The sequence below is a fragment of the Camelina sativa genome, chromosome 1 (assembly GCF_030686135.1).
Source record: "Camelina sativa cultivar CO46 ecotype springtype chromosome 1, ASM3068613v1".
NCBI lineage: Eukaryota > Viridiplantae > Streptophyta > Magnoliopsida > Brassicales > Brassicaceae > Camelina > Camelina sativa.
Genome location: NC_141880.1, coordinates 3,899,990 through 3,927,810, shown reverse-complemented (window position 1 = coordinate 3,927,810; position 27,821 = coordinate 3,899,990). Strand labels below are relative to the sequence as shown.

Here is a 27,821-nt window from a genome sequence, read left to right as displayed (position 1 = left end):
ACTATAATTCTTAATATCGTAAAACTATGTTTGAGTTTGAGTTTTGATATCGTAAAACAGAGTTTTGATATCGTAAAACTCTGTTTTGAAATCGTAAAACTCTGTTTTGGTATCGTAAAACTCTGCTTTGGAATCTCACTGCATATTTGTCTTTTGTAATTATTTTCAGAAATTATTCAAGTTCCAATGGATTCTTGTATATAAAGGTTGATACTATTGGTTTGACAATTTTATGAGTATTTTTGCAAAGATTTTGATATTTACTTTGTTTTTATTATATATATTTAATTATTTATATGTAATATATTCATATCTATATATATTTTTAATAAAATATATTTACCGTATATATCCCGTATATACAGCCACGTATACGGCTATACGCTAAACGGTGGTCCACCGCCCGGCTAGCGCCTAGCGCATTTTAGAACATTGATGAAAACATTAAAACAATGGCCTTTAAGAATAAGAGAGGACATGTGTCAGTTATATAATAAGCCAGATGTCATGTTTTCAGTAGAAGTTGAGAAAAACATTCTCTTATTATATAAGATATTTAGTATTTTTTTTTTTTTGAATGAATGTAAAATTTTATTCAACAAAAAACCTTTTCTTTTACAACACATTTGTAACTGATCTTAAGTTTCGTTTACAGTGGACCAGAGTATAAGAATGTCGTCATCGGTTTTGTGCCCAGAAGTCGATCCGTTTACCAAGCCGTAGAGCTGGGATGGGGATTTCACCGTGCTTACGGTTTTTACGTTCTTGCCAAAGTGTATGCACCGTTACCTGGAGTGTGTATCGGAGAAACAATAGAGGATGTTTGTCGAGTGTGGAGTCGGAAATGAGGGCCTGAACTTTTTCCCATTCTGAAGTGAAGTGAACTCCAAGACACCCGTTGGTGAGCGTACCCCAAATCTGTTGCGAATAAGGACAGTGAAAGAAGAGATGATTGCGTGTTTCCAAAGACGCTTGACAAAAGGAACAGGAGGCATCAACAGACGGATTCCACTTCAACATACGGTCGCCTGTTGAGAGCCTATTAAGGATTCCAAGCCATGTTAGGAATATTAAGATTAAAGATATCAACCATGTTAAGATTATATTAAGATTATATTCAGTAGTTCTCACTTCTCTGGATTGTAGTATTAAGATTATCTATATTATTATTTTTAAGTACATTTTGTGTTATGCCTTTGAAGTTTTGGTTATTTAATTTATTTTATTTACAATATTAACCCCTAACTATTTTTCTAAAATAACAATTCCTGGAAACTCATTTAATGGAATTATATTAATCGAACAAATTTATTTACACTTATTGCCATAATAAGCTTGACACCATCTATACTTTCTGATGTTTCCAAACATAACTCTACGCATTAAATTTTTAATCCTATAAAAATCTCCAAACATATTTTAATAGATCTTTAGAAACTGTATGATCTCTTAAATTTAAATGACACAGCCGAGTTTGAGTAACAAATGATTACAATCACAATGATTATTATAACGTTAATAAAATTCATAAAAACGAGAACCCAACTTTTAGAAACTCAATAATCGGGTATATTTAACTTTAGCATCAACAAAAACATTTAATATAGTATATACCGTGTTAAGAAACTGAATATTATTCTGCGATATTGTTATAAACTCAAATAGGAAAACACTAAAATCTCTCTTTTATTGCTACGGATCGTAAACTCCTTGCTCATCTAGCATTTTCCATGTATAAATATCAACTTCACAAACGAAACACAACACACAACCAAAACCACTAATATGACGGTTTTGAAATACGGGTTAAACCATTAATATGACGGTTTGTTGTTATATAGCGGGACATGTTATTAACATGACGATTTGAATTAACATTAATATAAATATAAAATATTATTAATTCGGTTTTGAAACACGAGTTAAATCTTCATTTAATTATTTGGTCAATACCACTAATATAAGAATATTATACATATTAAATCAGGGTAATTTAACTTTGTAAAACAATTAAATCACTGATAAAATTGTGACTTAATCCGACAATAGCTTATAAATTACATATTTATGTATTTATTTCCCGTATTATTGTTCTAATAATTGACAATCCAAACAAAACTATTATTTAATTAAACAAAACAAACTAAATGTAAAAAACAAAAGAATTAAAATGTTATTATTTTTTAAAAAATTGTCCCGCGGTGTACCGCGGGTTAAAATCTAGTAAGATATCAAAATTACATCAAGAGATTCCCTAAAACTATTGAGATTCCTAAAGATTTGACCAAATATTCCAACATTTCACAATTTAGTAGAGTAAAAAAAATTTCACAGATAGTCTCCATCGAACCGAATTAAACCTTCCAATCCGCTTCCTGTACAGTTGCAAGACCACTCGCTAGCTCTCCTTTGATTTAAAGAAGCAAATACACCTACGAATGTACATTGTGATTATAGCATTAAGCAATAGCTCATTCAACAAAAGTGAAATCGCAGAATCACAAAAACATAAGAGGCTCGAGACGATATTCGATCTGGAGAGACTTAGAATCCCCCTCGCATCTTGTCCCTAAGTGAGGGTTCCTTGTACGATTTGATTTGATCAGCAGCTTTCCTTGAAGGTCTTCCAAGTGTTGTTTTTCTCATCTCCTCTGATTCATCGCCTGCTAGTTTGTTCTTTGATTCTCCCTTAACCTCCATTGAAACTGTACACGACATTGGACTAGACTCATCAACAATGTCATCATGCAAAGGCGGATCTGCGGTTTCTTTGATGTGGCTTTGAGTTTTAACGTTTGCAGATTGTCTTCTTGAACAGACTCTGTCAAGTATACCATTTAGATATCAGTCTTTATATAATGATATCAGTCTCAACTCTTTAATTAATCAGAATACAAAGATTGTATCTATCACTACAAAACCTGCTTTTCCCAGTTGTCTCAGTCATGTCACGTGGTTCGACTGCTTCAGGTTTAGACCCCGTAGTCTGTTCGCTTGCAGAGCATCTGAAATGACATCCATAAGAGAAGAAGCGTAAATGTACTTGGTTTATGAAGAATAAGTTATCAATCAAGAGTGAAAAAAGGAAGAATATGCGCTGCTTCTACAAACCTGGCATTTGCAGCAATCGCTTGATCATCATGTAACCCATTCAAGTTCTCCGTCACACCCAGCTCTTGGAAATTAAACCTCGCAGACCGCCTTCTCAAAAATACCCTGTCGAAAAGTAATCGCATTAGATAACAGTATTAACTCTGTAGTTCTGCATAATATAGAAAATTAACCTGGTTTACCCGGTTATCTCTTTCGTGTCATGTGGCTCTCCTGCTGCAGGTCTACACTTGATAGACTGTCTTATTGGAGAGCATCTGAAATGACATCCATGAAGAAAGAAAATAAAGCGCAAGTGGCATAAGTATTCTTGGTTCAGGATTCAGTTAGTGGAAAAAGAAAGAACACGTTCTGCTTCTACAAACCCGGCCTTTGCAGTAATCTCTTGATCGTCATGTAAACCATTTAAGTTTTGAACAACGCCCAGCTCTTGGATATTAAACACCGTAGACCTGCGAAAAAATCAAATCGCATTGTTACCATTATTCATAGAAGTACACTACTTATAAACAGAGCCTAACGCCTATGGCAGACCTCCTCCTCCTGGCTGTCTCTAGTGACTCATGGAAGCTTTCAGATATATCAGGTTCTTGAGATTTTAACCGGGCAGAACGTCTTCTCAAAGGGAACCTGCTTGAGACAGAGAGAGTGGAAACTCACTAGTCATTGGCACTAGTCTTCATCCGCTTTGAATGTTATTCCTAAATGTGAACCTAGAAAAAAAGGCAGTTAACAAACCTTGCATCCTCCTTAATTTCTTTGACGTCAACCACTCTTTGCAATTTTCCAGATTGACCGGTTTCTATTTTATAAATGGCGGACTGCCTTCCTGCGCAACACCTGCAACGAAAGCAACCCAAAAGACAAAATAAAAGCATAAATAAGATACTGAAATACAAATAGATAATTAAGTCATCAAATCGCGTTGAATAAATGAACCTCTTGCTTGGGACATTGTCGTATATATGGTTTTCAGCATCAAGGACAAACTCCGTTTTATCAGCGGCACTGTTACCATCAGAGACCAACTTCTTGTTGTCAATGTTGTCTCCCGTCTGACATGTCTCTCCCAGTCTACCAAGAATATCTAATGCTGCGGGATTCGTCCTTCCAGAAATTATCCTATAAAGAAAAGCAAGAAATCCGTAAGTAACCTGATTGCCCAAAAATTTCTAAAAGACAATGGATGAAACATGAATCAGACTGAGCAAGAGAGAGACCGGACCTTCTATTGTTGGGTTTCTCATTTATTTGGAATGAGTTAGTGTTGGAGCTCTCCGAAACTGAGAATGAAATGACAAAAAGTCACTTAAGGTGAGCATGCTAAGATATTCCTAAATTCACAATGAAATTAAAACGAGAAGGTTATATTTTCATGCTTGACTGTTGCATTATCTTACCATTCTCATGATCAGCTTCAATTGGCTGAAAGGTATTGCAAGCCACACAACAAGCATTTGCACCAGCCAGAAGGTCACAACAATGCAGAAGAAAGCATAAGAACAACGGAGCAGTAGGGTCATAATTTCCCATTCCAGAGGTCACAAAAGCCAATTTTCATAAGTACCTTGACCTTTGATGCATGACGTGTACATGGAAGGGTTTGCTCCTGGATAGAAAAAGGTGACAATTTCTCAAGTAATTAACTCTTTAGTTTGTACTTATGGTCAGAGAAAATTACACACAAATCAATAGCATACCTTAAGCAGTGCTTTCCTGGCCATGACTAACCCATTCTTGCAACCAAGTTCGTGGTGAAGTATCTTCAGCTGAAATGCACAGAAAATTTCAGCCAAGGAACTTATAAATGATCAAGCAAGCCTGTGTTAAAAAGCAACTTGGGTTCCAGAAAAAGCATACTTGGTCTTTGCTTGTATTGAACTCCTGCCAGGAAAGAATAATGAAAAATAACTTTGAAATCACACTGTTACCATGGAATTCCCAAAATAATTTCCAGTTGAACCACACAAAGATGAGACGTACCGCCAATAAACGAGTGTTTGCCTGGGCAAGAAGCAAATTCTGTTCTTTAACCTTCTGAAAGCTAATCCTTAGTTTCTGCAGCTCACTTTTGACTCCACTGTATTCACAAAACAACAATAAGTATTAGCAACAAATACTCAATACTCACAAGTTTCATGATTTCGAACAAAGATTACTCTCTCTCCACGACGACTTTCATCAGTCTCACGTTTTCCTGCAAAAACAAGTTGATAAACCTGAATAAGCACATTCAAAGTAAAGGCAAAAAAAGATCCATCTAACTAGTAACTACAGAACGGCATAAACATATTCATATGAACTCCAAGATGAAATAAGCAGTGCCTTTTGAAGATTTTCAGCGTTTTCTTTGGAAGAGAGTAATATAGCTTGTTGCTGCTGCTTCGGTCTCTGATTCATTAGTTTGTTCTGATTCTGCAGATTAGTAATATCTGCCAAATTTCTTCTTCGTGCACTGTTCATTGGAGGTTCCAGAACCATCTTCTCTACAGATTTCAAAATCAAATCTGAATGTAATCAATCATGGTAAAGCTATAATTCTCGTGTAATTCGAGAAATAAAACTGAAGAAAACCCCTAAAATCGACAAAGAACAACACTGCGCCCAGAAATTACAAGCAAGTGTGATTGAAACAACCGAATGCGAAGATAAAAAAAAATCGAACAATCAGCGAAGTTCCACAACGGATTAGGTTACTGAAACTCAAATCTAGCATCTAAATGGGAACATAAGCTCTCTATTTCAAATTTAAACACAGAACTAGGAAGACGAACAGATTGCGAATAAGGAATTCGTAAGAAATTCTAAATTCGAACCTCCCCCGGCGTGATCGCTGACTTTAAGTGCCTTCGCTCGAACCATTGCGAAACCCTAATCGACTCGTCGTTGTCGCCTTATCGGAATCGGAATTTGAATCCCGGAGGGAAAAAAAGAGACTTGTGGAGAGTCTGAGAGTGAGCGAGTAAAATATACCAGGAGGACTACGACGACTTGCGAGGGTAGAACAGTAAATCTTTATTCATTAAATTGCATGTAGAGGCTCTTATTTTAAATAAAATTAGATTTGTAACGAAACATTTTTAAAGTCAAAACCTTTGGTCCTGAATTTTCTAGATCGGTTGAACTCGTAACCGGTTCACTTGCTCTGTTCACTTATTAATCTCGTTTCAGTCTTTCCTTATTCGCGCTTAAAAGTCTTTATTATACCATAAACTGAGAAGAAACGAAACAAGAAACCTTATCCAAGAATCAATCCTTTAATTCGATTTCAGAGCATTTCACAGCGAGAGCGTTCATGGCAAAGTCTTCGTTGTTACCGTCGCTGCCGTTTGATTTAATCCAAGAGATACTTCAGAGGACTCCGGCTAAATCTTTGATCCGATTCAAATCAACGTGCAAGAGATGGTACGCTCTCGTCAGCAGCGACAAGAAGTTCATGCAAAAGCACTTAGATAACTCTCCGGAACGGTTTCTAAAGATCGATGTTGATGAGACGGTTCAAATCATGGATCCGGCGACCGGAGTCTTCTCAGTTACACCAATCCCACACGTGTTTCGCAACACGTATCCGATTGTTTCTATGGTTCACTGTGATGGTCTGATGTTGTGCATGTGTCGAGGAGTAAGAGGTGACGCCGGTCTCGCAGTTTGGAATCCGTTTCCGAAGAATATTAAATGGATCCAACCGTCGGTTTGTTACTGGGGAACTGATTACTTCGGGTTTGGTTACGAGAAGGCATCTCGTCATAACTACAAAATCTTGAGATTTTCTGGTGATGTGTCTTTTAGTCGTGTTGAAGAATCAGATCCAAAGTGTGAGATCTATGATTTCAACTCTGTTTCGTGGAGAAGTATTGATGCAGAGTTTGGTGTGGATGTAGATACGGATTGCGTAGGTGTATCTGTTGAGGGTAGTATGTACTGGATTGCACTAAGGAAGGAAGCAGAGTTTTTTATTCTAAGTTTTGAATTCTCCTTGGAAACATTCACGGAAGTGTGCATTTGTTCTCCGTTTTGGGAGACTCGAAGATTAGGATGTTTCAATGGAGATAGACTATCTTTGTTAACACAAGATGAAGAATCGATGGAGATTCACGTGTGGGTGACAAACAAGTTGAGTGACGTTGTTGTTTCCTTTAGCAAATATTTCTCTGTGACTCGCTCTGATCTTCCGGCCTTACAGTTCCATGGTGATATGGCTCTTCCGGGATACTTCATTAGCAAGAAAAGAAGTATCATGGCATGGTGTGAGGGAGATGAAGAAGATGATGATAAGTGGTATACTTGCATCACTTTTTACGAAATTGATCAAGGTGGTGTAAGAAAACAAATTGAGACTGGACGACATGGACTCAGTGAGTACAATGACCCGTTGATTTGTAGCTATGGTTATGTTCCAAGTCTGATTCCGGTTCCGAAATAAGAGGTAGATATGAGAACTGGTTTTTAAGCCCTGGTATATGTTTTTTGTTAAGCCTTTTACTATGCGTGTATGTTGGAATTAATCAACAAAGTTTCTTTACTATGTATACAGACATTAACTTTTGGCAAAAAAAATAAAATACAGACATTAACTACGGGGTTTAGTTTTGGTATTACATCTGAGAATGCCGTTTCTGGAATCCTCCTCTCTATTTAGGCCGTGAATTGTTCGTCTGAATTATAAGAGTTACTTTTTTATTAAGAGAAAAAATAAAATGTGAAATTTCAAATTGATGCACACACTCTTGTCATACTCAACAGAAGAAATCTATTTTACCAAAAGTTATGCAATTATCAACGTTAAAGCATCCAAAAACCTAATAAATATTTTTAAACTACTCTTGAAAGATTAGAAGAAAAGGGAGTCTTGGCACTGTAAAAGGAAACTTAGAAACCAAGAAATTAAGTTACCTTAAATTAATTCGGAAACGCCCAATGTCTTTTTGGGTTAATTTGATTCGGTTGGTATTTCAGTCCGGTTTAAACTAACTGATTCGCTTACTTCACTCAGAAGTCAGAACTAATAAGATTGAAAAATCACAATTTTGGTTCGGCTTTACCGTGACCGGTTCGCTTGCTCGAGTCGATGAGGGTTAAGAAAGATTCACAATTTGGTTGGGTTTACAAAATGATCTCTCGTTTCCTTCTTCCTTATTCGCGCTTAAAGTAATTAAAAACTAACTGAGAAACGAAAAAGAAACAAGAAACCATTTTGTCATTCAAGAATCAATCTCTCTCTTTTTTTTTTTTGTTAAAGTGAATCAATCTCTCTCACTCGATTCACATCTCTCTTTTTTTTTCTTTCTTTCTTTCTTTCAAAACGTTACGTTCCCATGGCTCAGGCTCCCGCGAATCGTCGTGTGTCGTCGTTGCCGTCTGAGTTAATCGAAGAGATACTTTGCAGAACTCCGGTTGAGTCTTTGCTCCGATTCAAAACGACGTGCAAGCAATGGTACGCTCTCCTCAGCAGCAACACAAAGTTCATGCAAAAGCAATTGGATCATCACAGTCACACTTCCGAACGATTCCTAAGAATCGATAACGATCAGTCGGTTCAAATCATGGATCTTGCGACCAGAGTCCTCTCAAATTCACCAATCCCAGACGTGTTTCTTTATCCGTATCCGATTTCTTATATGGTTCACTGTGATGGACTAATGCTGTGTAGATGTGATGATCTGAATCACGGACGAGACAAATACGTCCGTATGGCGGTTTGGAATCCGTTTTTGAGGAAAGTGAAATGGATCCAACCATTGGTTTGTTACGAGAAAATGGAACGTTTCGGGATTGGATACAACACGGCCTCTCGTGATAACTACAAAATCTTGAGGTATGGTTATAAGAAATGGTTTCCTCGTGTTAAAACATGTGAGATCTATGAATTCAAGACTGATTCATGGAGAGGTACTGAAGCTGAGTTTGATGCGGATGTAGCTGTGGAGTGGGGAAGTGTGTCTGTGAAGGGTAATATGTATTGGATTGCTGCAAAGAAGAGACATTATTTCATTTTAAGCTTTGACTTCTCCATGGAAACATTCAAGGACATATGCGATTGTCCTCCCTTTTGGAACTGTAGACGATTAGGATGTTTCAGTGGAGATAGACTTTCTTTGTTAATACAAGATGGAGGGGAAGCAAGAGACATTAAGGTGTGGATGACAAACAAGTTGAGTGACGAGGTCGTTTCGCTTACCAATTATTTCAATGTCACTAGTAGACCTGGTCTTCCACGGTTACAGTTGAATCCTTATTCGACTCGTCCGGGATACTCCATTGGAAAACATAGAAATATCATGGCATGGAGTGAGGGATATGTACAAGAAGCTGGTGTGTGGTATACTTCCATCAAGTTTTACGAAATTGACGAAGATCGCGTCCGAGAGCCAACTGAGACAGGAAAACATTTACAAGGTGACTACCATAGCCCATTAGTTTGTAGCTATGTCTATGTTCCAAGTCTGATTCCGGTTCCAGAGCAATAAGAGGTAGATTAGATATGAGGATCGTTTCGAATTCTTAATGCTCTGTTTCTTTTTTTTGTTAAAGCTCTGTTCAAAGGTACTACACAGATGTTATTGACATTAACTACTGGTTTTAGTTTTTGTATTATATGATCATAACAAGTTTTACGTTTGGTATATAATCTAATCGTGTATGTGTAGTTTATCAGAATCAATCATGCGTCACATATAGTATTTGCTAAAACCCTAGTTTACTCAACTGATACTCTCTTAGAGTGAAGTTAATAGATATATATAACCGATTGGGAACTGAGGTTGGAGTCCAAGCTATCAAAGATGGCGAGGATTTCAATGGCCGCGTGGCCGGATACTCCTCTGCCTGTAAGTTATGTGACGGAGACAGCATCTTTCTATGAATCCCCCCTATATATGACTCTATCCATGTCTTAGGCCGTGGTGTGAGCTCGTCTAGGGTTTTAGGCTTTAGAAGGGAAAAAGGATCTGCATATTTTGCTATGGATGCAAACTCTTGGTCATATATTACATCCAATTTTTTTTTTTTTGTTACAAGGAGTTTAGACAAGAATCATAGTAAAAAAAAAACAAGAACACCAGAAAATTGGATATAGAAGGAGGAGCGAGACCGATCAAAAGGAAACTTAGAAACCAAGAAAAGGAAATGAAAATTTACCCTAACTAATTAATATGAGATTCGGACGTTAAATTTTACCCTAATCGTTTAACGCCCTTAACGTTACTTATAATTCGATTGGTATGGGTCCGGTTATAGCGTAACCGATTCGCTTACAGGTTAAAAATCAAGGGAAAAACAAAGAACCGTAACCGGTTCGTTATCTAGGGTTCGTTAACTTCGTTTGCTCACAAGTCGGTTAATAAAAGGTTCATAACTTTGGTTTAGTCACAATATAGCCCTCACGTTTCCTTCTCCCTTGTTAAAATCATGCCGGAGAAAGGAGGAGAAAGAAACAAGAAGCCACATACAGATTTTTTCATAGCGAGAGCGTTCATGGCAGAGCCTTTGTTGCTACCGTCACTGCCGTTTGAGTTAATCGAAGAGATACTTCAGAGGACTCCGACTGAATCTTTGATCCGATTTAAATCGACTTGCAAGAGATGGTACCATCTCATCAGCAGCGACAACAGATTCATGCAAAGTCACTTGGATAACTCTCCGGAACGATTCATAAGAATCGATAGCCGTGAGAGGGTTCAAATCATTGATCCCGTGACCGGAACCCTCTCGGTTACACCAATCCCAGACGTGTTTCGCGACATGTTCATGTGTATGTGTCACTGTGTTGGTCTGCTGCTGTGCCTGTGTCATGGATTAAGAGGTGACACTAATCTCGCGGTTTGGAATCCGCTTTTGAGGAAAATCAAATGGATCAAACCATTGGCTCGTAACTGGTTAACTGCTCGCAAGAATTGTGAGTACATAGGGATTGGATACAGCAATACATCTCGTGATAACTACAAAATCTTGAGGTTTTCTTATCGTGATGAAGATGTTGATGATGATGATGATGATGACGACGATGATGATGATGATGATGAGGATGATGATGATGGTGATAAATCAGAACCATTCTGTCACGTGTATGAATTGAAGTCTGATTCGTGGAGAAGTATTGATGCTAAGTTTGATGGGAATATAGATGCTAATGTTCAAGGCGTATCTGTGAATGGTAATATGTATTGGGTTGATAGAAAGAATAAAAAGAAGAAGAATGAGCACTTCATTATATGTTTTGATTTCACTATGGAAACATTCAAGCACATATGCGTTTCTCCGCCCTATTCGGATATTGAGCTATTAGGATGTTTCAATGGAGATAGGCTCTCTCTGTTACAACAAGATGAAATAACAGGGGAGATTCATGTGTCGGTGACAAATAAGTTGACTGATGGCCTTGTTTCTTTTAGCAGATACTTTATTGTGACTCTCCCTGATCTTTCTATGGTACGGTGCCTAGATTTTATGGTTTTTCCGGGATGGTGCATTGGCAAGCAGAGAAATATCATGGCATGGTACGAGCAAATTGTAAAAGAAGATGATAAGATGTATACTTGTATCACTCTTTACGAGATTGATGAAGGTGGTGTAAGAAAACAAATTGAGACAGGACGACGTGAAGTTTCAAGCTCCATTATTGACCCGCTTATCAATAGTTATGTGTATGTTCCAAGCCTGATTCCAGTTCCACTATAAGACGGTAGATATGATGAGGGTTGTTTTGTGTTTTGTTGATATTCTGCTACCATGTTTTCTGAAATCAGCTATTGTTTTGACTTTAGTTAAATACAGGTTTTGGCTTTTGTAATGATCATACAAGAAGTCACTATAATCTTTTAGCATGTTTAATTATATACTCTGGGGTAATGGAATTGTGATCGATGTTTTATCATGTTCTAAGCACGACAAATCTCAACAAATATGTATATCAAGCTCCTTTAGCTTATCAAGAATTATATATATTGGATATAAAAAATATAGAAATTGTCAAGGTTCAAAATCATTGTACTGTATATAGTTTCTTTTTCTTTCTTGAATTCATTTCAAATAGATATATGTAGAGATATATATCTTGGATTCTACTTATATAAAACAAAACTAAGCGCGAGTTATGGTATTAATCCTAATTATAATTAAGTTAAGGAGTAAGAGTATGGTATAACCGTATTAGTTGGGCAGAGCAAACGCAATATATACAACTTGACCGTTTCAGTCCGGTTAACACGTAACCGATTTGGTTGGGTTGTTCATTTTAGGTTAAAATGTTACCAGTTTGGTTCGGTTGAACCGTAATTTGCTTGCTGATAAATTCAATTTTGATCTCGCGCTTAAAGTCTATAAATACTAACTGAGAAAACGAAAAACGAAACAAGAAAGCATTTTATCATCTTTCAAGAATCAATCTCTCTCAGTCGATTCACATCTCTCTTTTTCTTACTTCCGAAACGTTACGTCCCCATGGCTCAGGCTCCCGCGGATCGTGTGTGGTTGCCGTTTGAGTTAGTCGAAGAGATACTTTGCAGAACTCCGGTTGAATCTTTGTTCCGATTCAAAGAGACGTCCAAGCAATGGAACGCTCTCATCAGCAGTGAAACAAAATTCAAACAAAAGCATTTGGATCATCACATTCAAACTCCCGAACGATTCCTAAGAATCGATGATGATTGTGCGGTTCAAATCATGGATCCGGTGACCGGAATCCTAACAGAAAGACCAATCCCAAACGAGTTTCTTGATCCGCTTTCGATTTCTTGGATGGTTCATTGTGATGGACTCATGCTCTGTATATGTGAAGATTGGGAACGAGGAGGAGGTTACGTCCGTCTCGCAGTTTGGAATCCGTTTTTGAGGAGAATCAGATGGATCGAACCATCGGTTGATTATTTCGGGGTTGGATACGACGTTGCATCTCGTGACCATTACAAAATCTTGAGGTTTGGTTATAATCTGTCGTCTTCTCCCCCTTGTGATACACATAGAGTCTTTGAGATCTATGAATTCATGTCTGATTCATGGAGAGGTATAGATGCTGGGTTTGCTGCGGATCTATACATGGAGTGGGAGTGTGTGTCTGTGAAGGGAAAAATGTACTGGCTTGCATATGAAGATACTGATGAACGTGATTTCATTCTATGTTTTGACTTCGCCGCGGAAATATTCAAGGACGTATGCGATTGTCCTGACTTTTGGGACTATAGTAACCGATTAGAATGTTTCAATGGAGATAGACTCTCTTTCTTAACACAAGATGGAGGAGAATCAAGAGACATTGAGGTGTGGATGACAAACAAGTTGAGTGATGAGGTCGTTTCGTTTGCCAATTATTTCAATGTCACTACTGGCCCTGACCTAATTCCGCGGTTACACTTCCATACTCGTCCGGGATACTCCATCGGCAAGCACAGAAATATCATGGCATGGTGTGAGGCAACCGTAGAAGAAGAAGAAGATGAGAAGGTTTCTGTCTTCACTTTTTACGAAATTGATGAAGGTGGTGTCGTCAGGGAAATTGAGACAAGAAGACGTGGAAGCGATGACTACAGTGGCCTATCAATTTGTAGCTATGTTTATGTTCGTAGTCTGATTCCGGTTCCAGAATAAGAGGGTAGATACGAGGGTTGCTCCGTGTTCTTCTCAATGCTCTGTTTTTTTTTGGTCTTTGTCTTTCTTGATCGTCTACCATGTAGTTGAAGTCATCTATGATACTATCTATCTACAGATGTTACTGAATTGACCTCTGGTTTTAGTTTTTGTATTACGATCTCGAGAAGTTTTAGGTTTTGGTATAGAGAGTGGTATGTGTATTAGAATCAATCATTCGTAACCCACATATATATAGCTAAACCCCACAGGAGCAGAAACAGAGTATCATTTCAACTGTATCTATATGCTAGAAAATAATCATGGTATTAACTGAGAACTTTCAAGCTAATTTGGAAACCAACAAAAGTACAAAACAAGCATTCTGTAATTATGTTTAAATAATTTCTATATTATTAGGTAAGAAAATATCTACAGATTGCACCCTGTTTTTCCTCAACGTTACAAATTACCCCTAGGGTAAAGAAGACAGAGCATTGCATTTGTAAACGTTAAATTGCGCAATTGGTAATGACAACAACATAAACAGTTTATTTACGAAGACTTACAGTAAAATGTACAATGTCCAAGAGTCTCCAACGTATGTAGTTTAGTCCATATGCTGAAGTCAGAGATGTCAATCCTTAAGGAAAGGAAGACGAGTAACAGTATTCCCCATGCTATCATCTGTTGCATTCTTTGAGGATGAAGATGGCAACATCTTCTTGGTTGATCGGCGAGGAAGAATCTGAAGGCGCGGATTAAGGTGAGTGCCGAGGTTCTCAACTGTGAGTTGGTAACTCTCCACCAGCTCTAGCTGCCGAACTATTATATCTGACCGTCTAGGAAGAAGCTCCACTGGTTCACCTCCCGGGATTACAATATATTCGATTGCTAGACGGACCTCCTGTGTTTCAGAAACAGTGGTGTTTAAGTAGTTATACTCGCAGATAATTACTGAACTGTTTTGAGCCTTTTGTAACATAAGATAAAGGAATCCTAATAAATTAATAGTTGGTAGGTCAAAGAGGCTGATCTGATATTTACAGGAGGGAGATGAGAGTTACCTCGAGGGCATCCAGTTCTTCTAAACTGGGTTTGCTCTCAGGAGCATCATCTTTGATCTCAATATCATCAACAGAAGATTTCTCTATGGTTTTAGGGTTTGAGCCAAATGATTCTCTCCCAAGGATCATTCGGACTGCCTTGACCATCTGAGCCATTGTAGTTGACTGCAAGGTATTGACAGGAAGAAAGAAATGAATCAAGATTATGATTCGAAGGAGTCCAGTGAGTCACCATCAGTCATGCAAGAAGAAGGATGATACCTTAATGACAAATATCGGTAGCTTGTGTAATTTCGCAACACGACGGATCGATGAGTTCTGTTTCAATTCAGAACTTGAGGCTAGAATGACATCTGCTTCTCCAACATCATCTGTTACTTCTATTTCGTCGTCTAGGCCCATAACTTCAGCTACTTGAAGGAGATCAGCTTCAAGGACCTAGAACACAAACAGAGGATGCCATATATACAGTTAGTATCTTCCGCTGCTTAAGATCAAGATTATTTTCCAATGATCAGAAAAGACATATTTAGAAACACGGGAAGAAAAGATAAGGTTCTTTACATTGTAAGTATAAACATGAACCGGCGAGCTTCTTGGGCTCGTGTATGTGTTACTACTGGCCTTACTATACCGAATGGGAAGAAAATCTTCATCCTCATCTTCATCGTCAGACAGAACTTCACTTACGAAATCTCTATTGAGCAATGGTGCAGGTTGTTCCTCTTCAAGGGTCTCCAAAGGAATTGGAGTCACTAACTTATGAGGAACATCGTCTTCGCCACGAATTTGACGGATTTCAAATGGAGCGGATTTCCCTACAATATCCAAAGTTTGTTCGGTTTAGTTTTCCACTTGTTAACTCAAATACTGTTAGGAGAGGAACTTTTTTTAGCTTACCAGCTAGTATAGCATCAACGGTGACATCTAATCTTTGATGAACACGACACTCAGTTCTCGAAATCATCTCTACAGCACAAGTAAATGTCGGAGGTCCTTTTCTTTCAAGAATTGTCTTCTGCACTTTTCTCTTCCTTGCTTCTTCATCACCAAGAGTCACACTCTGGGTAAAATAAACTCAAATTAAGGTTAACTCAGATAACAAGAGGGCAAAAAAAAAGAAGAAGAAACAAAGCTGTTGTCTAAGGGTCATACCTCAATTCCACCAATAAGAATCTGCAAAGAAGGATTTTTGATAATGTTGTCTATAGTCATCCCATGAGCAGTTGCAACAAGCTGAACACCTCGTTGAGCAATCGTGCTAGCAGCTAAAGCTTCAAGCTCAGTACCAATCTCGTCGATAATGATAGTCTCAGGCATATGATTCTCAACCGCCTCAATCATAACCTGCATGAGTTTTTTTTTTTAGCATGAAGAACTTATTATTAGTACAAACAAGATCCTTTTGAAATCCTTACTACACCATATTATATTACAAGGCTAAAAGAGACATCATACATCGTGCTGTAAATTCACATTTGGAACTTGCATCCGCCTGGCACGTCCAATTCCAGAATGAGGAACATCACCATCACCTCCAATCTCATTTGACGTGTCAACAATCACTACACGTTTCCTGTGTTCATCAGCTAACATCCGAGCAATTTCTCTGCACAAACCACCAAACAAACCAATCTTGAATCAATCGGACCATCACATTATAATAAGATGCTCAAACCTGGATGTAAATCAAATGTACCTGATTAAAGTTGTTTTCCCAACTCCAGGAGATCCTATAACCAAGATGGATCCTCCTCCTTCAATCAAGTCTCTTATAATTTCTGCACTTCCAGATACAGCTCTACCCACTCGACATGTTAGACCAATTACTTGCAGTTTCCGATTACGTATAGCACTTATACGATGCAAAGATCTGTCAATCCCTGATCGGTTATCATCTGAAAAATCACCAACCTAGATTGAAAACATTCATCTCCTCATCAGCTCAAATTCATCAAAAAACATTTGATTCAAACACAGTACAGATCAGAAACTAGAATAAGCTAAAACATTTGAGAAATTAGTTGCATGTGTTAGATCAGAGACTCACACACACACACACCTTTGATACTGCAAGCTTGAGATCTTGGTGTGTAACAGGCTGCTCTGAGATCACCCAATCGCCGAAAGGGAATCTAGCTAACGGCTTCCTCCCTAAATCCATAACCACTTCGATCAATTCCTCAATCGCCTCGTGCTTGACGAGCTCTTTCCTAGTCGTCGGAGGAAGAATCTCGAGGAAAGCGTCGAGCTCCACGGTAGGCGGTGTCTTTCGAGACGAGATCGATGCGGAGTTCGACGAATCAGCTGACGGAGACGACCGAACATCGAAACTGAATCCGTCAGATGGTCGCCGAACAGGAGCCGGCGAAGACGCCGGAGACTTCGATGAAGCGATCCTCTGACGCCCACCACGTGTTCGACGGAATGAGGAGGAGGAAGAGGAATCGGATGAAAAAGCGGTTGTGGTGGCGGAGATTAACCGGCGCGAAGCTTGCCATGAGCTGTTGATGTCGATCAGAGCTAGCCGCGAATTCAACGCCCTCATCTCGATAATTAATTAACAATTTTTTTTTTCAATTATGTACTTTTAAATTAAAATAATAAATTAAATAAAAAGATTCTGTTTTTTTTAGCTACTGGTGTATGTGTATGTCTGAAAAGCAGAACTGAAGAAGCTAAAAAGGAAAAGCTAAGGAGGAGAAGAGCTATGAATGATGATGAAGCAGAACAAGACGACGGCGTTTTATTGAGTTTTTAATTCATTTTTCATTGTTTTGGAATATTATGATGCGTGAAGACTGAAACTAGTGGAAGATTCCAAAGGATCAAAGCATCTTTCTCTCTCTATTTACGTAGAAACTGCATCAGAGAGCAAAGTAGGGTCCATTGTGGAGGGAAAGATGATAACATAGCCGTTTACGCAACTGGTTCAGGTTATGCCACGTGGAGAGTTAGACAATCTTGTTGACACGTGTTCCTTCCACGGAGGAGCTACCGTTTATTGTTGAAACACTTTGATGAACCTTGTTTTTTGCCCAAAGGCGGAGTTGGTGTTTCGCACGGCAGATGGAAAAAGAAAAACTCGTCAACCTTTTTGCTCTGCAAATTTAACCAACCAAACCAACCTACAAGAAAAAAATCAAAGTCAAACAAAAAATCCGACGGTTCTTTAATTTCTTTAGTCAGTCGTCTTCGTCTTTTAGCTGAATGGGCTATATAAGTTGCTTTACAATAGTGGGTTTAGGATTGGGCTTTCGGATCTGTGGTCCATCCAGAGCTTTTAAGATTTACGCACAAGTGAGGCCCATAAAGTGACCAATATAATTGTAATACATGATATATAGTTATAACCTTGATGAGTTTATCAAACCGACCTTAGCTCAGTTGGTAGAGCGGAAGACTGTAGTGGGTTATCCCAAAGAAATCTTTAGGTCGCTGGTTCGATTCCGGCAGGTCGGATTTTTTATTTTATTTTTAATTATTTTGTTTTTGTTATAAAAAATTGGCTGGGACCCACCAAGTCCATCCATCTTTTTGCTTCCCATTCAACTCGCGTGCGTAACCATCGATTAGCCTTAGCCCTGACGTTACCTTTAATTGTAACGTAACAGATACACCCACTATTTCTCATATTTCGCAAAAATAGCCCCAACTTTCTCGGACACGTATCGTAAGATCTTTTTTTTTCCTGATACTTTTCCGCCACGTGTCCACTCTCTTCTCCCCCAAAATTTTGTCTCTCATAAAACGAGATTCCAAAAAAGAAGCTCAGTCGAAAAGAGAAAACAAAAAAAAAATGGAGAAACTAACTTTTCTCAGCCTTCTCTTGCATTTCGTCGTCTTCATCGCTTCGACGTTTCCGTCTTCATCGTTTCTGTTGAACGATCGCACCTTCGAGAGGTCAAACTTACTGTCAACGCGCGCCGAGAAGTTGATCCGGGAGCTAAACCTTTTCCCGCAGCAAGATCTGAATGTGATCGATGTCGCTGATTCGCCTCTCACTGCCGCTGAGGGATCCGGAATTTTTGAACGTAAGCTCGTATTCCCGAATATACTTGCCGATGGTGGTGATACTGTCGAGGATTTAGGTCATCATGCTGGTTATTACAAGCTCCCTAAATCTCGTGGCGCAAGGTTTATCATCTAACTCCTTAGATTTTGGTTGGTTTATGCATCTCTATAATTGTGCTCGTGAGCATCTGATTTTGTTTTGGTTCAGTTAATATTTGCAACTTAGCTCTTAATTAGTTTGATTTGAACATTGGAGTTTTTGTTGACGTTTTACGGATTAGAATCTAGAAGGATTTGTTTATTTGCTTTGTTTGTTCACTTGTTCGCTTTGTGTGTGTTAGCATGTTCTACTTCTTCTTCGAGTCACGCAAAAAGAAGGATGCTCCTGTTGTGATTTGGTTGACTGGAGGGCCTGGATGTAGCAGTGAGCTGGCTGTGTTCTACGAGAATGGTCCTTTCAAGATTACTAATAACATGTCTCTTACTTGGAATGAGTATGGATGGGATCAGGTATTATTATTGCCTTCTATAATTATCCTTGTAAACTACTATTTCCCAAACCGCTTTAATCCTCTTTATATTTGCACATCAGAGTTGATTTGAGAATTCGTGTTGCAGGTTTCCAATCTTCTGTATGTTGACCAGCCTGTTGGAACTGGTTTCAGCTTTACGACAGACAAAAGTGATATCCGTCATGACGAAACTGGAGTTAGCAATGATCTTTATGATTTTCTGCAGGTTTGATCACTGGATTTTCTCTTGAATTCCTTTTCGTTCTGCATTTTTCTGCTTTCAAGCTATGAATTGGATACACATGTGATTACGTTTCCTGATATAACCTCAGGCTTTCTTTACGGAGCACCCTAAGTTGGCAAAAAACGACTTTTACATTACTGGAGAGTCGTACGCTGGGCACTACATTCCAGCTTTTGCTTCCCGAGTTCATAAAGGAAACAAGGCTAATGAGGGAATTCATGTTAACCTGAAGGCATGTGACTATATTATGTTTCCCTCTTGAGGTGTTAATGGAAGGTTTTGGTACTAACAAGTATAACCTTGCAGGGATTTGCTATTGGAAATGGGCTTACAGATCCTGCATTCCAATATCCAGCCTATCCTGACTTTGCTTTGGAAATGGGTTTGATCACGCAAAAAGAGCATGATCGTTTAGAAAAGATTGTCCCACTGTGCCAACTATCAATCAAGCTTTGTGGTCCTTCCTCCTTTGTTCTTTATCAAGTTGTCTCTGAAATTTCTGTGTATTTGACGGATCCTGAATCCATGTTTTTGTATTATGTTTTTGGATTTTCAGGAACTGATGGTACAACTTCTTGTTTGGCATCCTATCTTGTTTGCAATGCCTTGTTCAGTGGTGTAATGAGTCATGCTGGTGGAGTAAACGTAAGCCCAAAGAACTGATTCGTTTTTTTTTTGGTGCTAATTGGATTTCTAGATAATATTATTTCTGGCAAACAATTTCTATTCACTAGAGAAGTCCACGCTTTTGGACAAAAAAATTGTGTTTAATATTTATGCAAGTAACATCGCATTTCTTGTGTAGTATTATGACATCAGGAAGAAGTGTGTGGGGAGTCTGTGCTACGATTTCTCGAACATGGAGAAATTTCTGAATCTGAAATCTGTGAGGAAGTCGCTTGGTGTTGGGGACATAGACTTTGTCTCCTGCAGTACTTCAGTCTATCAGGCAATGCTTAGGGATTGGATGAGGAATCTCGAGGTTGGAATTCCCCAACTCTTGGAAGATGGAATCAATCTTCTTGTGTATGCTGGAGAATATGATCTTATCTGCAACTGGCTCGGTAAGATCCCGAACATAGATAATCAAATCCAGATGTGAGAATAATGAAATAGACAGAATTGAACTGTTTGAGTAAAAACATAACTGGAGCAGGTAACTCGAGGTGGGTGAATGCGATGGATTGGTCAGGGAAAACGAACTTTGGGGCAGCTGAAGCAGTTCCGTTTATGGTTGATGGCAAAGAAGCAGGCTCATTAAAGACTTACGAACAACTCAGTTTCCTTAAGGTCGGTCTTTCTTACATAAGCAAAACAGTATTTTTTTGGCTCTGCTCGTTTTCTTATTGACAAAGGGTTTGATGATTTAAACATAATACAACTACAGGTGCGAGATGCAGGACACATGGTTCCAATGGACCAGCCAAAAGCTGCGTTGGCAATGCTTAAGCGATGGATGGAGAATTCGCTTATTGAAGATGCTACTATTGCTGCTCAGGGAGAAGAGCTGGTTGCTCAGATGTGAGCTCATCTTCTTTTGCGTTGCATGAACACAAAAAGCAGCAAACATAAAAACAATGTGTGAGCGTGTGACGTTTCCTTCTGTAATTTGATCTCATAGAAAAGATATATGTAGGGGTTTGCCCAGTTTCGTTAAAAAACAATCAAACTCTGCTGACACCAACACCAAAAGGAAAAAATAAATACAACGAAATGTGTGTTTCTATGTTTGTTTCCGAAATAACGTAATGTATGATACGAAAGTAACAAAACTTAAGATTCTTAAGTTAAGAAGCGGTTAATACAGAATTATGTAACTGGAATTAGCTGCGGTGGGCTTGTATGAAACTACAAGCAGACATTGATGCGGTTTCTCTACATGACACATGACAAACACATGATTGGCTACAGGAACGATTTTATCCAAACAAGCTTAATAGTAGAGATGAGATTAGGAGAAGAGGAGCAATGTCGATCTCTTCGTTGGGGTCTGCAATCTCAAGGCCTTCATCATCTTCATATACGTACTTAGGAAGCTCTTCTCGCATCTTTGGCCTCACTACGTCTTCTTTGTTATGTAAAAAGAAAAAATCTCACCACACAAAGCTCAAGCAAAAGCTATGTGTTAGAAATTCAGCTCAAGATATTCCACAGACACTTGAGGAAGATTCGAAGTTTGTACCTTTGGATCCTCAAGATCCTCGCTTTGGCCCTCCAGTCAGTTTCTTTCACCTATTTAAATCCTAGATAGTCTGTGATGATAACAAAGACTTTAATTCCTATCTTTTTTTTGGCAGGTTCTGCTGTTGCTTGGCCTTCAACTTCATGAAGCGCAAAAGGTAATGAAATGGAGATACCTATTACACTTTGCATGGCTTTCAGTCTTTGGATTAATCTATCATCTTGCAATGCAGATACAAGAGCTTCTAAAGGAGCTCGATGGCGAATTCATGGAGGTAATCCGTAGTAGACTCTCTCTGACTTTTGCAAAATCCTGAAACTTTTGGGGGATTTCATAACACCTTTGTTGTTTGGACTCCAGATTGTCTGTTGTACAGCAGATATGATCCCGCGTTCATTGTGGGAAGCAGTTAACACAAAACAGCCTGACCTGAAGAGAGTGAAGGTATGTGGCATGCGGCTTTTCTATTTCCTTCCTTTCAGGTTACTCTATGTTTTTTCTTACATAAATTTGATGTGCAGATCGCGGAGTCACTACCTCGAATCTGCTTCTTATCTGGTTTGACAGGAGAGGAGATGATGATGTTCATTGATGCATTCCCAGAAACTGGTACCCCTACAATACAAATTCAACATGAATTAAGAACATTATTTGGAAGACTTATAACTGATGTCTTTTTTGAAAACTGGTGGATCAAAATGCAGGGCTAGAAGCCGTTGTGTTTGCAGCTATGGTTCCGAACAGTGCTGATAAACCAATCTCTGAACTAATTGAAGAAATCATGGGAGATCATGAGTTAATAATGGTTAGTCAATCTCAAAAATATGTTGCACAAAAGCCAGCTATCGTCTTGAATCTTGAAATGCATAAAACAAATAAACACTTGTTCTTCTATGCAGACGAGGGGCGGGTCCAGCTGAAAGTTTTGAGTGAGGAAAGACAGCTTTGAAATAGCTCAGGTTTCTGCAACATGACTCTCTATAAGTGGGGTATTCCACAAAGTATAGTGTAATCTTCAAATCAAGAAGTGCGATATGCACAAGAATGTAATCATCATATTAAGAGTTGACACAGAAGTTTTCTTATTCTAGTTAAAAGGTCACTTGGACAAAATATCCAGAGTCATCAAACAAATCTCAAATGAAGACAAAACCAGATCAATCTCTTGTTCTCTGATTGGAGTTGTTACAAAATTAACAAACCTGAAAATTGATCTCACTGTATATAACTCAATAGGTGACAGAGATACACTGGATTGTATAAGAGTGTACTCTTAAAATCAAAACAACGATGTAATCTTCAAACAAGAACTCAAAAGAGTTGCGCTTTCTGGTGAAAACGTATCTTCTTGGACGCTAAATCACTTAGACAAAAGAAGCAGACTCATCAAGACAAAACCTCAGATCAACTCAAATCCAGAATCTGAAACACAAAGGTGAATCGAAGATGCTCTGAAGCTTATGATCATATATCTCTCTCTATCTAATTCAGTATTCACAAACTCAGAAAATGGATCTTAATAACTCTAATCTTCATCATCGCTCTCATCACTAAAGTAACTAGCTGTCTTGTCTTTTCTCTTCTTCCTCCGCTCTTCTTCTTCCTCTGCTTCTCTCATTCTCAACCTCTCTCCAGCTTCATTATCCACCACCGAAGCCCAATTGTCCTCCTCAAATACATCCTCAGCCACAGTCAACGACGACGACGGCGCAGCAGACCAATCCCTAATTTCCTCAGCCTCTCCTTCCTCCTCCTTCCGCCGCCCTCTTTTCTTAGGCGGCGGTGGTCTCTCCCTTGGACCCAATTGATTCCTAGGGCACTCATATGAAAGATGCCCTTCGTCTCCGCACTCGTAACACCTCGACTTATCCTTGTACACTCTCTTCTTAATAAACTCCGACGCACGTCCGTTATCTGCGGCGATCGAAACCGTTAGTTTCCGGCCGTTAAGTATCTTCCCGTCCATGGAACCCGCTGCTTTAGCCGCGTCTTCGCGAGAGACGTAGAGCACGAACGCTACGCCACGTGAGCGGCGAGTGTGGCGATCCTTGAGAACAGTGACACGAGCGACCTTGCCGAAGGTGGAGAAGAGAGTGTGGATGTCGGAATTGGTTAGGGAGAAATCGAGATTGGAGACGTAGAGTGTTGATTTCGAAGGAGCTAAGCCGCCAGATCCGCCGCTGGGAGCTGATGATTTGGCGGAGGAGGAGGAGGAAGAAGGTTGTTTAGGGTTCGAAGACGGTGGTGCTGCGACGGAAGAGTAGCGATAGTAGAAAGTGTCGTCCTCTTCATCGTCGCTATGGTGAACCTTCTTCTTCTTCATTTTTTCACTTTCAACTATGGCCTAAGCGCATCTTTCGAAACATAATTATTTGATTGAAGGGAAAAAAAAACACATTTTATATTTTCGAATGTAATGAAACAAGGAAAATTTAATTAAAATTATACAAATTAATTCCCGAGAATATAGACAACAAGTTATCTCAGTGATAATTTTAATAATTTAAATTTGTTAACATAAACTTCAGAGATTTATGAACTAACTTAACTTTAACTACAGATGTTCTCATCGGCTTGGTTAGAGAGTGGAGACCGAACTACAGAAGTACAGATTGTTATTATCCAATAAGGATTCTTCTACAGAAGCCGGGGTTTGTTTTATTCATTCCATCTTTTTCATCGTCTCACCATGTAAGGAACCACCTACATGTTTGTTTATATTGCCGATGTGAATGAATGATCATGATATCAAAAAGAACAAGATGGACTTTAAGTTCAGAAGAATGGATATATACCTGAACTCGATGCAACTCCTGTGCCTAACAACTTGGGTTCAACTTGTTGCATGCTGCTACCTCCTATCGAGTCTATTATCATAGGTTGTTGTTCAGAGGAGGTTTTGCCATTAGCTAAAGACTCAGATCTTATATTCTCTGAGACGCCGTTATTACTTTGCTTCAGTGGTACTGGTCCTTTAATCCTTCTGCGCAACAGAAAAAAATTCTAAGAAATGGTTTTTTCTTTTTCTTTAAATAGTGAGAGAGATTGTATAGCACATAGAACTTGTAGTTTACCTGATCATTTTTCGCTTCAATGCACCTGGTTTCCCTTTTAATATACCTTCTCAACAACAACAACAATAAAAAGTTTCACTAGCTGTTCTATCAGAGAAAAGTTATGGGGTAATCAAATCAGGAACTTATGGAGCTAACCAGATTTTGAGCCTGAGGATGATGATGATGGTAGCTTACGACCAGTTCGCTCGGCTTTAATAGAAGCAATGACCGAATCAGCTCCAGTACCAAGACCTTTTCTTCCCACTAGTTTCACTCCAAGTGTCTCGCAAAGATAGTAAAGTCTCTTTTCATCACCACCTCTGACTTCTCTCAGGTCAAGAGCCTGTTGTCTAGTTAATAATGTATACACCTGAATCTGTTGCTGCTGGTTGAAATGAGACTGAAGCTGCTGAAACAGTATCTTGTTTGAGTGCTGATCTGCTTTTGGGTCCTCGTTTCTCTTACGAGGCTCGCTTAGAGTTACCCTTAAAATCGCAGGGGATTTTGGGTCCGGATTCCTCCTACTAAAAATTATGGAAAAACTCCCAAACTCCAGATCAGGGTCCCTGAATAAATCTGCAAGAAGAATGGCACAGGAATGAGCATTCTTTGATGGGTTCCTATCGATTCTTTTCCTTATGCCTCGGGCTTTTGCAAATCGAGCCATGTTTGCAGCTTCTCGCAGACCAGTAACAAAAGCTCCATGCATGGTTGCAGGGTATCGCCTTGTTGTAGCTTCCCCGGCAAAGAAAAGCCTTCCATCTCCCACACTTTCTGCTAATATATCGTAATCATCGCCTGAAGCTCCCACTGCAACATTAGAGTAAGATCCTAAACTGAATGGATCCCCACCCCATCTGGTGCAGACCGTTTGAAGTGGGTCAGGGACAGTTATTCCTTGAGGTTCATATATACCTGAAATTCATTAAAATGGAAATTTTTTCATACATTAGCATCTACTTCAACAAATCTGGAATACAAATCCTGAACTAACAATGCTGGACCTACGTATCGGGTTAAAATGGAAAACAGAGAGTAGGTCCCCTGAAGATTGAAAACAGAGGTAAGTATTGAATTTAATCAAATGACAATCAATAGATAGTAACTCTATTACCCCTAAGAATCTGAAGAACACGAGTCACTGCGTCGGTGGGTGGCATTGTCTCAAACTTATGAGCAGCTTCACCCGCAACCAACGCGATCAAGAGAGCACCACCAGCAACAGGGGCGTAGCTATAGAACAGAAAGAATTCACCTCGATAGTTCGGATCCTCAGTAAGATGCCCAAAGGTATCGAGGTCTGTGCTCCAAAATACACACGGAAAGAGCATTGCAACTTTATTCAGTAACCCAAAACCTAATCTCTTTATACAATCAAGCTTTCTCTGAGGTAACTCGGGAACAAATTTGATGGATCCGTTCTTAAGGACACCAAGGGGAACTGTACACAGCACCATATCACCCTCATACACTTGATTTCCAGCAATTACCTTTACACCATTTGAACAATATCTGATTGTTTGGACAGTCTTGTCATATAAGATTTGTACATTTTCAGCCAAAGCCTGAACCAGCCGTCCATTTCCTCCAGGCAGAAAGCAGTGGTCTCCACCCATATCATATGGGTCATCCTGATCCCAGAATGCAAGAGAAAGCTTTGATACCAGGCCCGCATTTGCGTATTCCAAGTTAGCAAGATGCCAGTTAAACAAACCCATCTCCTCAGTAGCCACATCATTCCCAGAAACCTGCCTGAATGTCTCTAGTGCTGCCCCAAGGGAGACATCCATGGAAACATCACCCATCAACTGCCTAAGTTTACTTGCCTTGTCTAGAAGCTGGTTAAAAGCTACCTCGACCTTAATATCCACATCCGGATCAACCGGTTTACCATCCACTCTATAAAGAGGACACTTATCTCGTACCTTATAAAGAGAACAACCCAGCTGTCTCGCTATAATCCCTAGAGGATTTCCTAATGTTCCAGTCAAAACACTCCCTCCTAAATCCGCTGCAGCACCTAACCTATTAGCTTCCATCTTTTTGGTATAAACCCGTCCTCCAGGTCGTTTCCTACCCTCCAAAACCGTGACTTTAAACCCAAACCTCATTAGTTGCCTAGCTGCAGCCAACCCAGATAACCCAGCACCCACTATAATCACATTAGACTTGCTTGGTTGAGCAGGAAACTTATCTTTAATTGCCTGTGATATACCGAAATTGATATATCCATGCGTAACCAAGTAGTTATAAGCCGAATCCAAGAGACTACTGCAATGTTTAGGAATCGAATTAAGAAACATCTCCTTAGTGACCCAACTAGATACATTTTCTCGCCATTTCGATATGATATGGTTCCTAATCAAGATGTAGTTCACTTGTTCAATGCCTCCAACCATAGGCACCACACCGAACTCAATCTCTTCCTCGGTAAGCGAATCAGCAGGAAACCCAGCTGTGAGAGCAAGCAAAGCTTCGGTGGTAGCCTCCTTATTGATCGTGATGATCTCATCACCAATACCAGGATAATTTTTCACATCTACGTTTAATCTACCGGAAGAAGAAGCTGAAGGTGACACGAAACTACCGTTACCGGGGACGTTAGGGACGGGAAGGGTATGAAACGACGACGCTGAACGCTGAGAACGGCCTCTCCTTCGTTTCTTAGGCGCGGAGAAAGAGACCATCTGCTCAAAACTAGGGTTAGAGATTGAGGTGGAGATCGAAGTCGGAAAGGGATTTAAACTTGAATCTACATTGGGGTTCGAGTTCGAATGTGGAGGAAGAGTAGAGGGTTGAGAGTGAGATACTGAGGGGACAGTATCTTGGTTCTTATCCGGTGGATTCATCGTTCCGTCGCCGTGAAACTGCAGGAGACAGTGATCGGCGAAGAGAGGAAGAAGAAAAGGATTGTTTGGTTACTCGATTAAGTTGATCTCTAATAAGAGCAACAAGGAGTTGTAATATTATGCTCATTTTTTTTAATAATAACTTTCCACAATCTATATATAATGGGGCTGTTCGTTTCATTGCCGCAGATAGCTGCGGCTGCAGCAGACGCAAGTATTGGTGTTC

General features: G+C 39.2%; 6 protein-coding genes, 1 non-coding gene and 4 pseudogenes across 10 annotated transcripts; 7 read left to right on the top strand and 4 right to left on the bottom strand.

The window, feature by feature from the left end:
* Positions 1-2,148: 2,148 nt before the first annotated feature.
* On the bottom strand, positions 2,149-6,067 carry LOC104762550 (SHUGOSHIN 1-like). Its single transcript, XM_010485893.3, has 17 exons — positions 5,928-6,067; positions 5,437-5,597; positions 5,271-5,308; positions 5,095-5,191; positions 4,972-4,995; positions 4,812-4,880; positions 4,679-4,720; positions 4,512-4,536; positions 4,337-4,394; positions 4,051-4,233; positions 3,850-3,951; positions 3,646-3,741; positions 3,477-3,563; positions 3,294-3,368; positions 3,112-3,216; positions 2,922-3,005; positions 2,149-2,821 (listed from the first exon to the last, which is right to left on the bottom strand). Exons 1-17 carry the CDS (start codon positions 5,971-5,973, stop codon positions 2,545-2,547), a joined length of 1,569 nt encoding a protein of 522 aa, XP_010484195.1. The 5' UTR covers positions 5,974-6,067; the 3' UTR covers positions 2,149-2,544.
* A 339-nt stretch (positions 6,068-6,406) lies between these two features.
* LOC104762468 (putative F-box only protein 15 pseudogene) lies at positions 6,407-7,534 on the top strand (annotated as a pseudogene).
* Positions 7,535-8,426: 892 nt separating this feature from the next.
* LOC104704147 (putative F-box only protein 15 pseudogene) lies at positions 8,427-9,578 on the top strand (annotated as a pseudogene).
* A 933-nt stretch (positions 9,579-10,511) lies between these two features.
* On the top strand, positions 10,512-11,862 carry LOC104704139 (putative F-box protein At3g10430 pseudogene; annotated as a pseudogene).
* A 687-nt stretch (positions 11,863-12,549) lies between these two features.
* LOC104704130 (putative F-box only protein 15 pseudogene) lies at positions 12,550-13,701 on the top strand (annotated as a pseudogene).
* A 361-nt stretch (positions 13,702-14,062) lies between these two features.
* Positions 14,063-17,929, bottom strand: LOC104762322 (protein SEEDLING PLASTID DEVELOPMENT 1). 2 transcript variants are annotated; one of them, XM_010485617.3, is made up of 9 exons: positions 16,789-17,929; positions 16,438-16,652; positions 16,197-16,347; positions 15,894-16,085; positions 15,639-15,801; positions 15,303-15,556; positions 15,000-15,176; positions 14,739-14,903; positions 14,063-14,578 (listed from the first exon to the last, which is right to left on the bottom strand). In XM_010485617.3, exons 1-9 carry the CDS (start codon positions 17,284-17,286, stop codon positions 14,309-14,311), a joined length of 2,085 nt encoding a protein of 694 aa, XP_010483919.1. In that variant the 5' UTR covers positions 17,287-17,929; the 3' UTR covers positions 14,063-14,308. The 2 variants fall into 2 exon arrangements, with proteins under 2 accessions (XP_010483919.1, XP_010483985.1); XM_010485683.3 differs by having other exon boundaries at positions 16,801-17,892.
* A 181-nt stretch (positions 17,930-18,110) lies between these two features.
* TRNAY-GUA (transfer RNA tyrosine (anticodon GUA)) lies at positions 18,111-18,200 on the top strand. Its single transcript is given in 2 exon segments — positions 18,111-18,147; positions 18,165-18,200. It is a non-coding gene; the product is annotated as a tRNA-Tyr (tRNA).
* A 163-nt stretch (positions 18,201-18,363) lies between these two features.
* On the top strand, positions 18,364-21,234 carry LOC104762233 (serine carboxypeptidase-like 49). Its single transcript, XM_010485519.3, has 9 exons — positions 18,364-18,875; positions 19,094-19,262; positions 19,371-19,490; positions 19,597-19,740; positions 19,815-19,965; positions 20,065-20,153; positions 20,314-20,572; positions 20,665-20,798; positions 20,896-21,234. Exons 1-9 carry the CDS (start codon positions 18,538-18,540, stop codon positions 21,031-21,033), a joined length of 1,542 nt encoding a protein of 513 aa, XP_010483821.1. The 5' UTR covers positions 18,364-18,537; the 3' UTR covers positions 21,034-21,234.
* A 67-nt stretch (positions 21,235-21,301) lies between these two features.
* LOC104762147 (uncharacterized) lies at positions 21,302-22,803 on the top strand. 2 transcript variants are annotated; one of them, XM_010485418.3, is made up of 7 exons: positions 21,302-21,725; positions 21,806-21,847; positions 21,923-21,964; positions 22,051-22,134; positions 22,212-22,299; positions 22,395-22,495; positions 22,590-22,803. In XM_010485418.3, exons 1-7 carry the CDS (start codon positions 21,477-21,479, stop codon positions 22,608-22,610), a joined length of 627 nt encoding a protein of 208 aa, XP_010483720.1. In that variant the 5' UTR covers positions 21,302-21,476; the 3' UTR covers positions 22,611-22,803. The 2 variants fall into 2 exon arrangements, with proteins under 2 accessions (XP_010483720.1, XP_087340866.1); XM_087484740.1 differs by having other exon boundaries at positions 21,806-21,964.
* A 28-nt stretch (positions 22,804-22,831) lies between these two features.
* On the bottom strand, positions 22,832-24,013 carry LOC104762062 (U11/U12 small nuclear ribonucleoprotein 31 kDa protein). The gene has a single exon (XM_010485316.3). It carries the CDS (start codon positions 24,011-24,013, stop codon positions 23,216-23,218), a length of 798 nt encoding a protein of 265 aa, XP_010483618.1. The 3' UTR covers positions 22,832-23,215.
* On the bottom strand, positions 22,832-27,811 carry LOC104704122 (protein FLOWERING LOCUS D). Of its 2 annotated transcripts, XM_087484531.1 has the most exons (5): positions 25,861-27,811; positions 24,903-25,661; positions 24,765-24,810; positions 24,486-24,673; positions 22,832-24,393 (listed from the first exon to the last, which is right to left on the bottom strand). In XM_087484531.1, exons 1-5 carry the CDS (start codon positions 27,593-27,595, stop codon positions 24,353-24,355), a joined length of 2,769 nt encoding a protein of 922 aa, XP_087340657.1. In that variant the 5' UTR covers positions 27,596-27,811; the 3' UTR covers positions 22,832-24,352. The 2 variants fall into 2 exon arrangements, with proteins under 2 accessions (XP_087340657.1, XP_087340713.1); XM_087484587.1 differs by lacking the exons at positions 22,832-24,393; positions 24,486-24,673; positions 24,765-24,810 and having other exon boundaries at positions 24,898-25,661; positions 25,861-27,720.
* Positions 27,812-27,821: the final 10 nt, after the last annotated feature.

Coding starts and splice junctions, on each gene's coding strand:
- LOC104762322 (XM_010485617.3), bottom strand. CDS start 17,286: ATGAGGGCGTTGAATTCGCGGCTAGCTCTGATCGACATCAACAGCTCA. Junction 16,348..16,437: donor GGGAAAACAACTTTAATCAG/GTACATTTGATT, acceptor TGGTTTGTGCAG/AGAAATTGCTCGGATGTTAG. Junction 15,557..15,638: donor CGTTGATGCTATACTAGCTG/GTAAGCTAAAAA, acceptor TGGATATTGTAG/GGAAATCCGCTCCATTTGAA.
- LOC104762550 (XM_010485893.3), bottom strand. CDS start 5,973: ATGGTTCGAGCGAAGGCACTTAAAGTCAGCGATCACGCCGGGGGAG. Junction 4,721..4,811: donor CCAGGAAAGCACTGCTTAAG/GTATGCTATTGA, acceptor TTTTCTATCCAG/GAGCAAACCCTTCCATGTAC. Junction 3,564..3,645: donor GAGACAGCCAGGAGGAGGAG/GTCTGCCATAGG, acceptor ATTTTTTCGCAG/GTCTACGGTGTTTAATATCC.
- LOC104762062 (XM_010485316.3), bottom strand. CDS start 24,013: ATGAAGAAGAAGAAGGTTCACCATAGCGACGATGAAGAGGACGACACT.
- LOC104704122 (XM_087484531.1), bottom strand. CDS start 27,595: ATGAATCCACCGGATAAGAACCAAGATACTGTCCCCTCAGTATCTCAC. Junction 24,811..24,902: donor ATCCTCAGGCTCAAAATCTG/GTTAGCTCCATA, acceptor GTTGTTGAGAAG/GTATATTAAAAGGGAAACCA. Junction 24,394..24,485: donor AGGAGTTGCATCGAGTTCAG/GTATATATCCAT, acceptor ACAAACATGTAG/GTGGTTCCTTACATGGTGAG.
- LOC104762233 (XM_010485519.3), top strand. CDS start 18,538: ATGGAGAAACTAACTTTTCTCAGCCTTCTCTTGCATTTCGTCGTCTTC. Junction 19,263..19,370: donor ATGAGTATGGATGGGATCAG/GTATTATTATTG, acceptor TTCGTGTTGCAG/GTTTCCAATCTTCTGTATGT. Junction 19,966..20,064: donor ACTATCAATCAAGCTTTGTG/GTCCTTCCTCCT, acceptor TTGGATTTTCAG/GAACTGATGGTACAACTTCT.
- LOC104762147 (XM_087484740.1), top strand. CDS start 21,477: ATGTCGATCTCTTCGTTGGGGTCTGCAATCTCAAGGCCTTCATCATCT. Junction 21,726..21,805: donor ATCCTCGCTTTGGCCCTCCA/GTCAGTTTCTTT, acceptor TTTTTTTGGCAG/GTTCTGCTGTTGCTTGGCCT. Junction 21,965..22,050: donor TCGATGGCGAATTCATGGAG/GTAATCCGTAGT, acceptor TTTGGACTCCAG/ATTGTCTGTTGTACAGCAGA.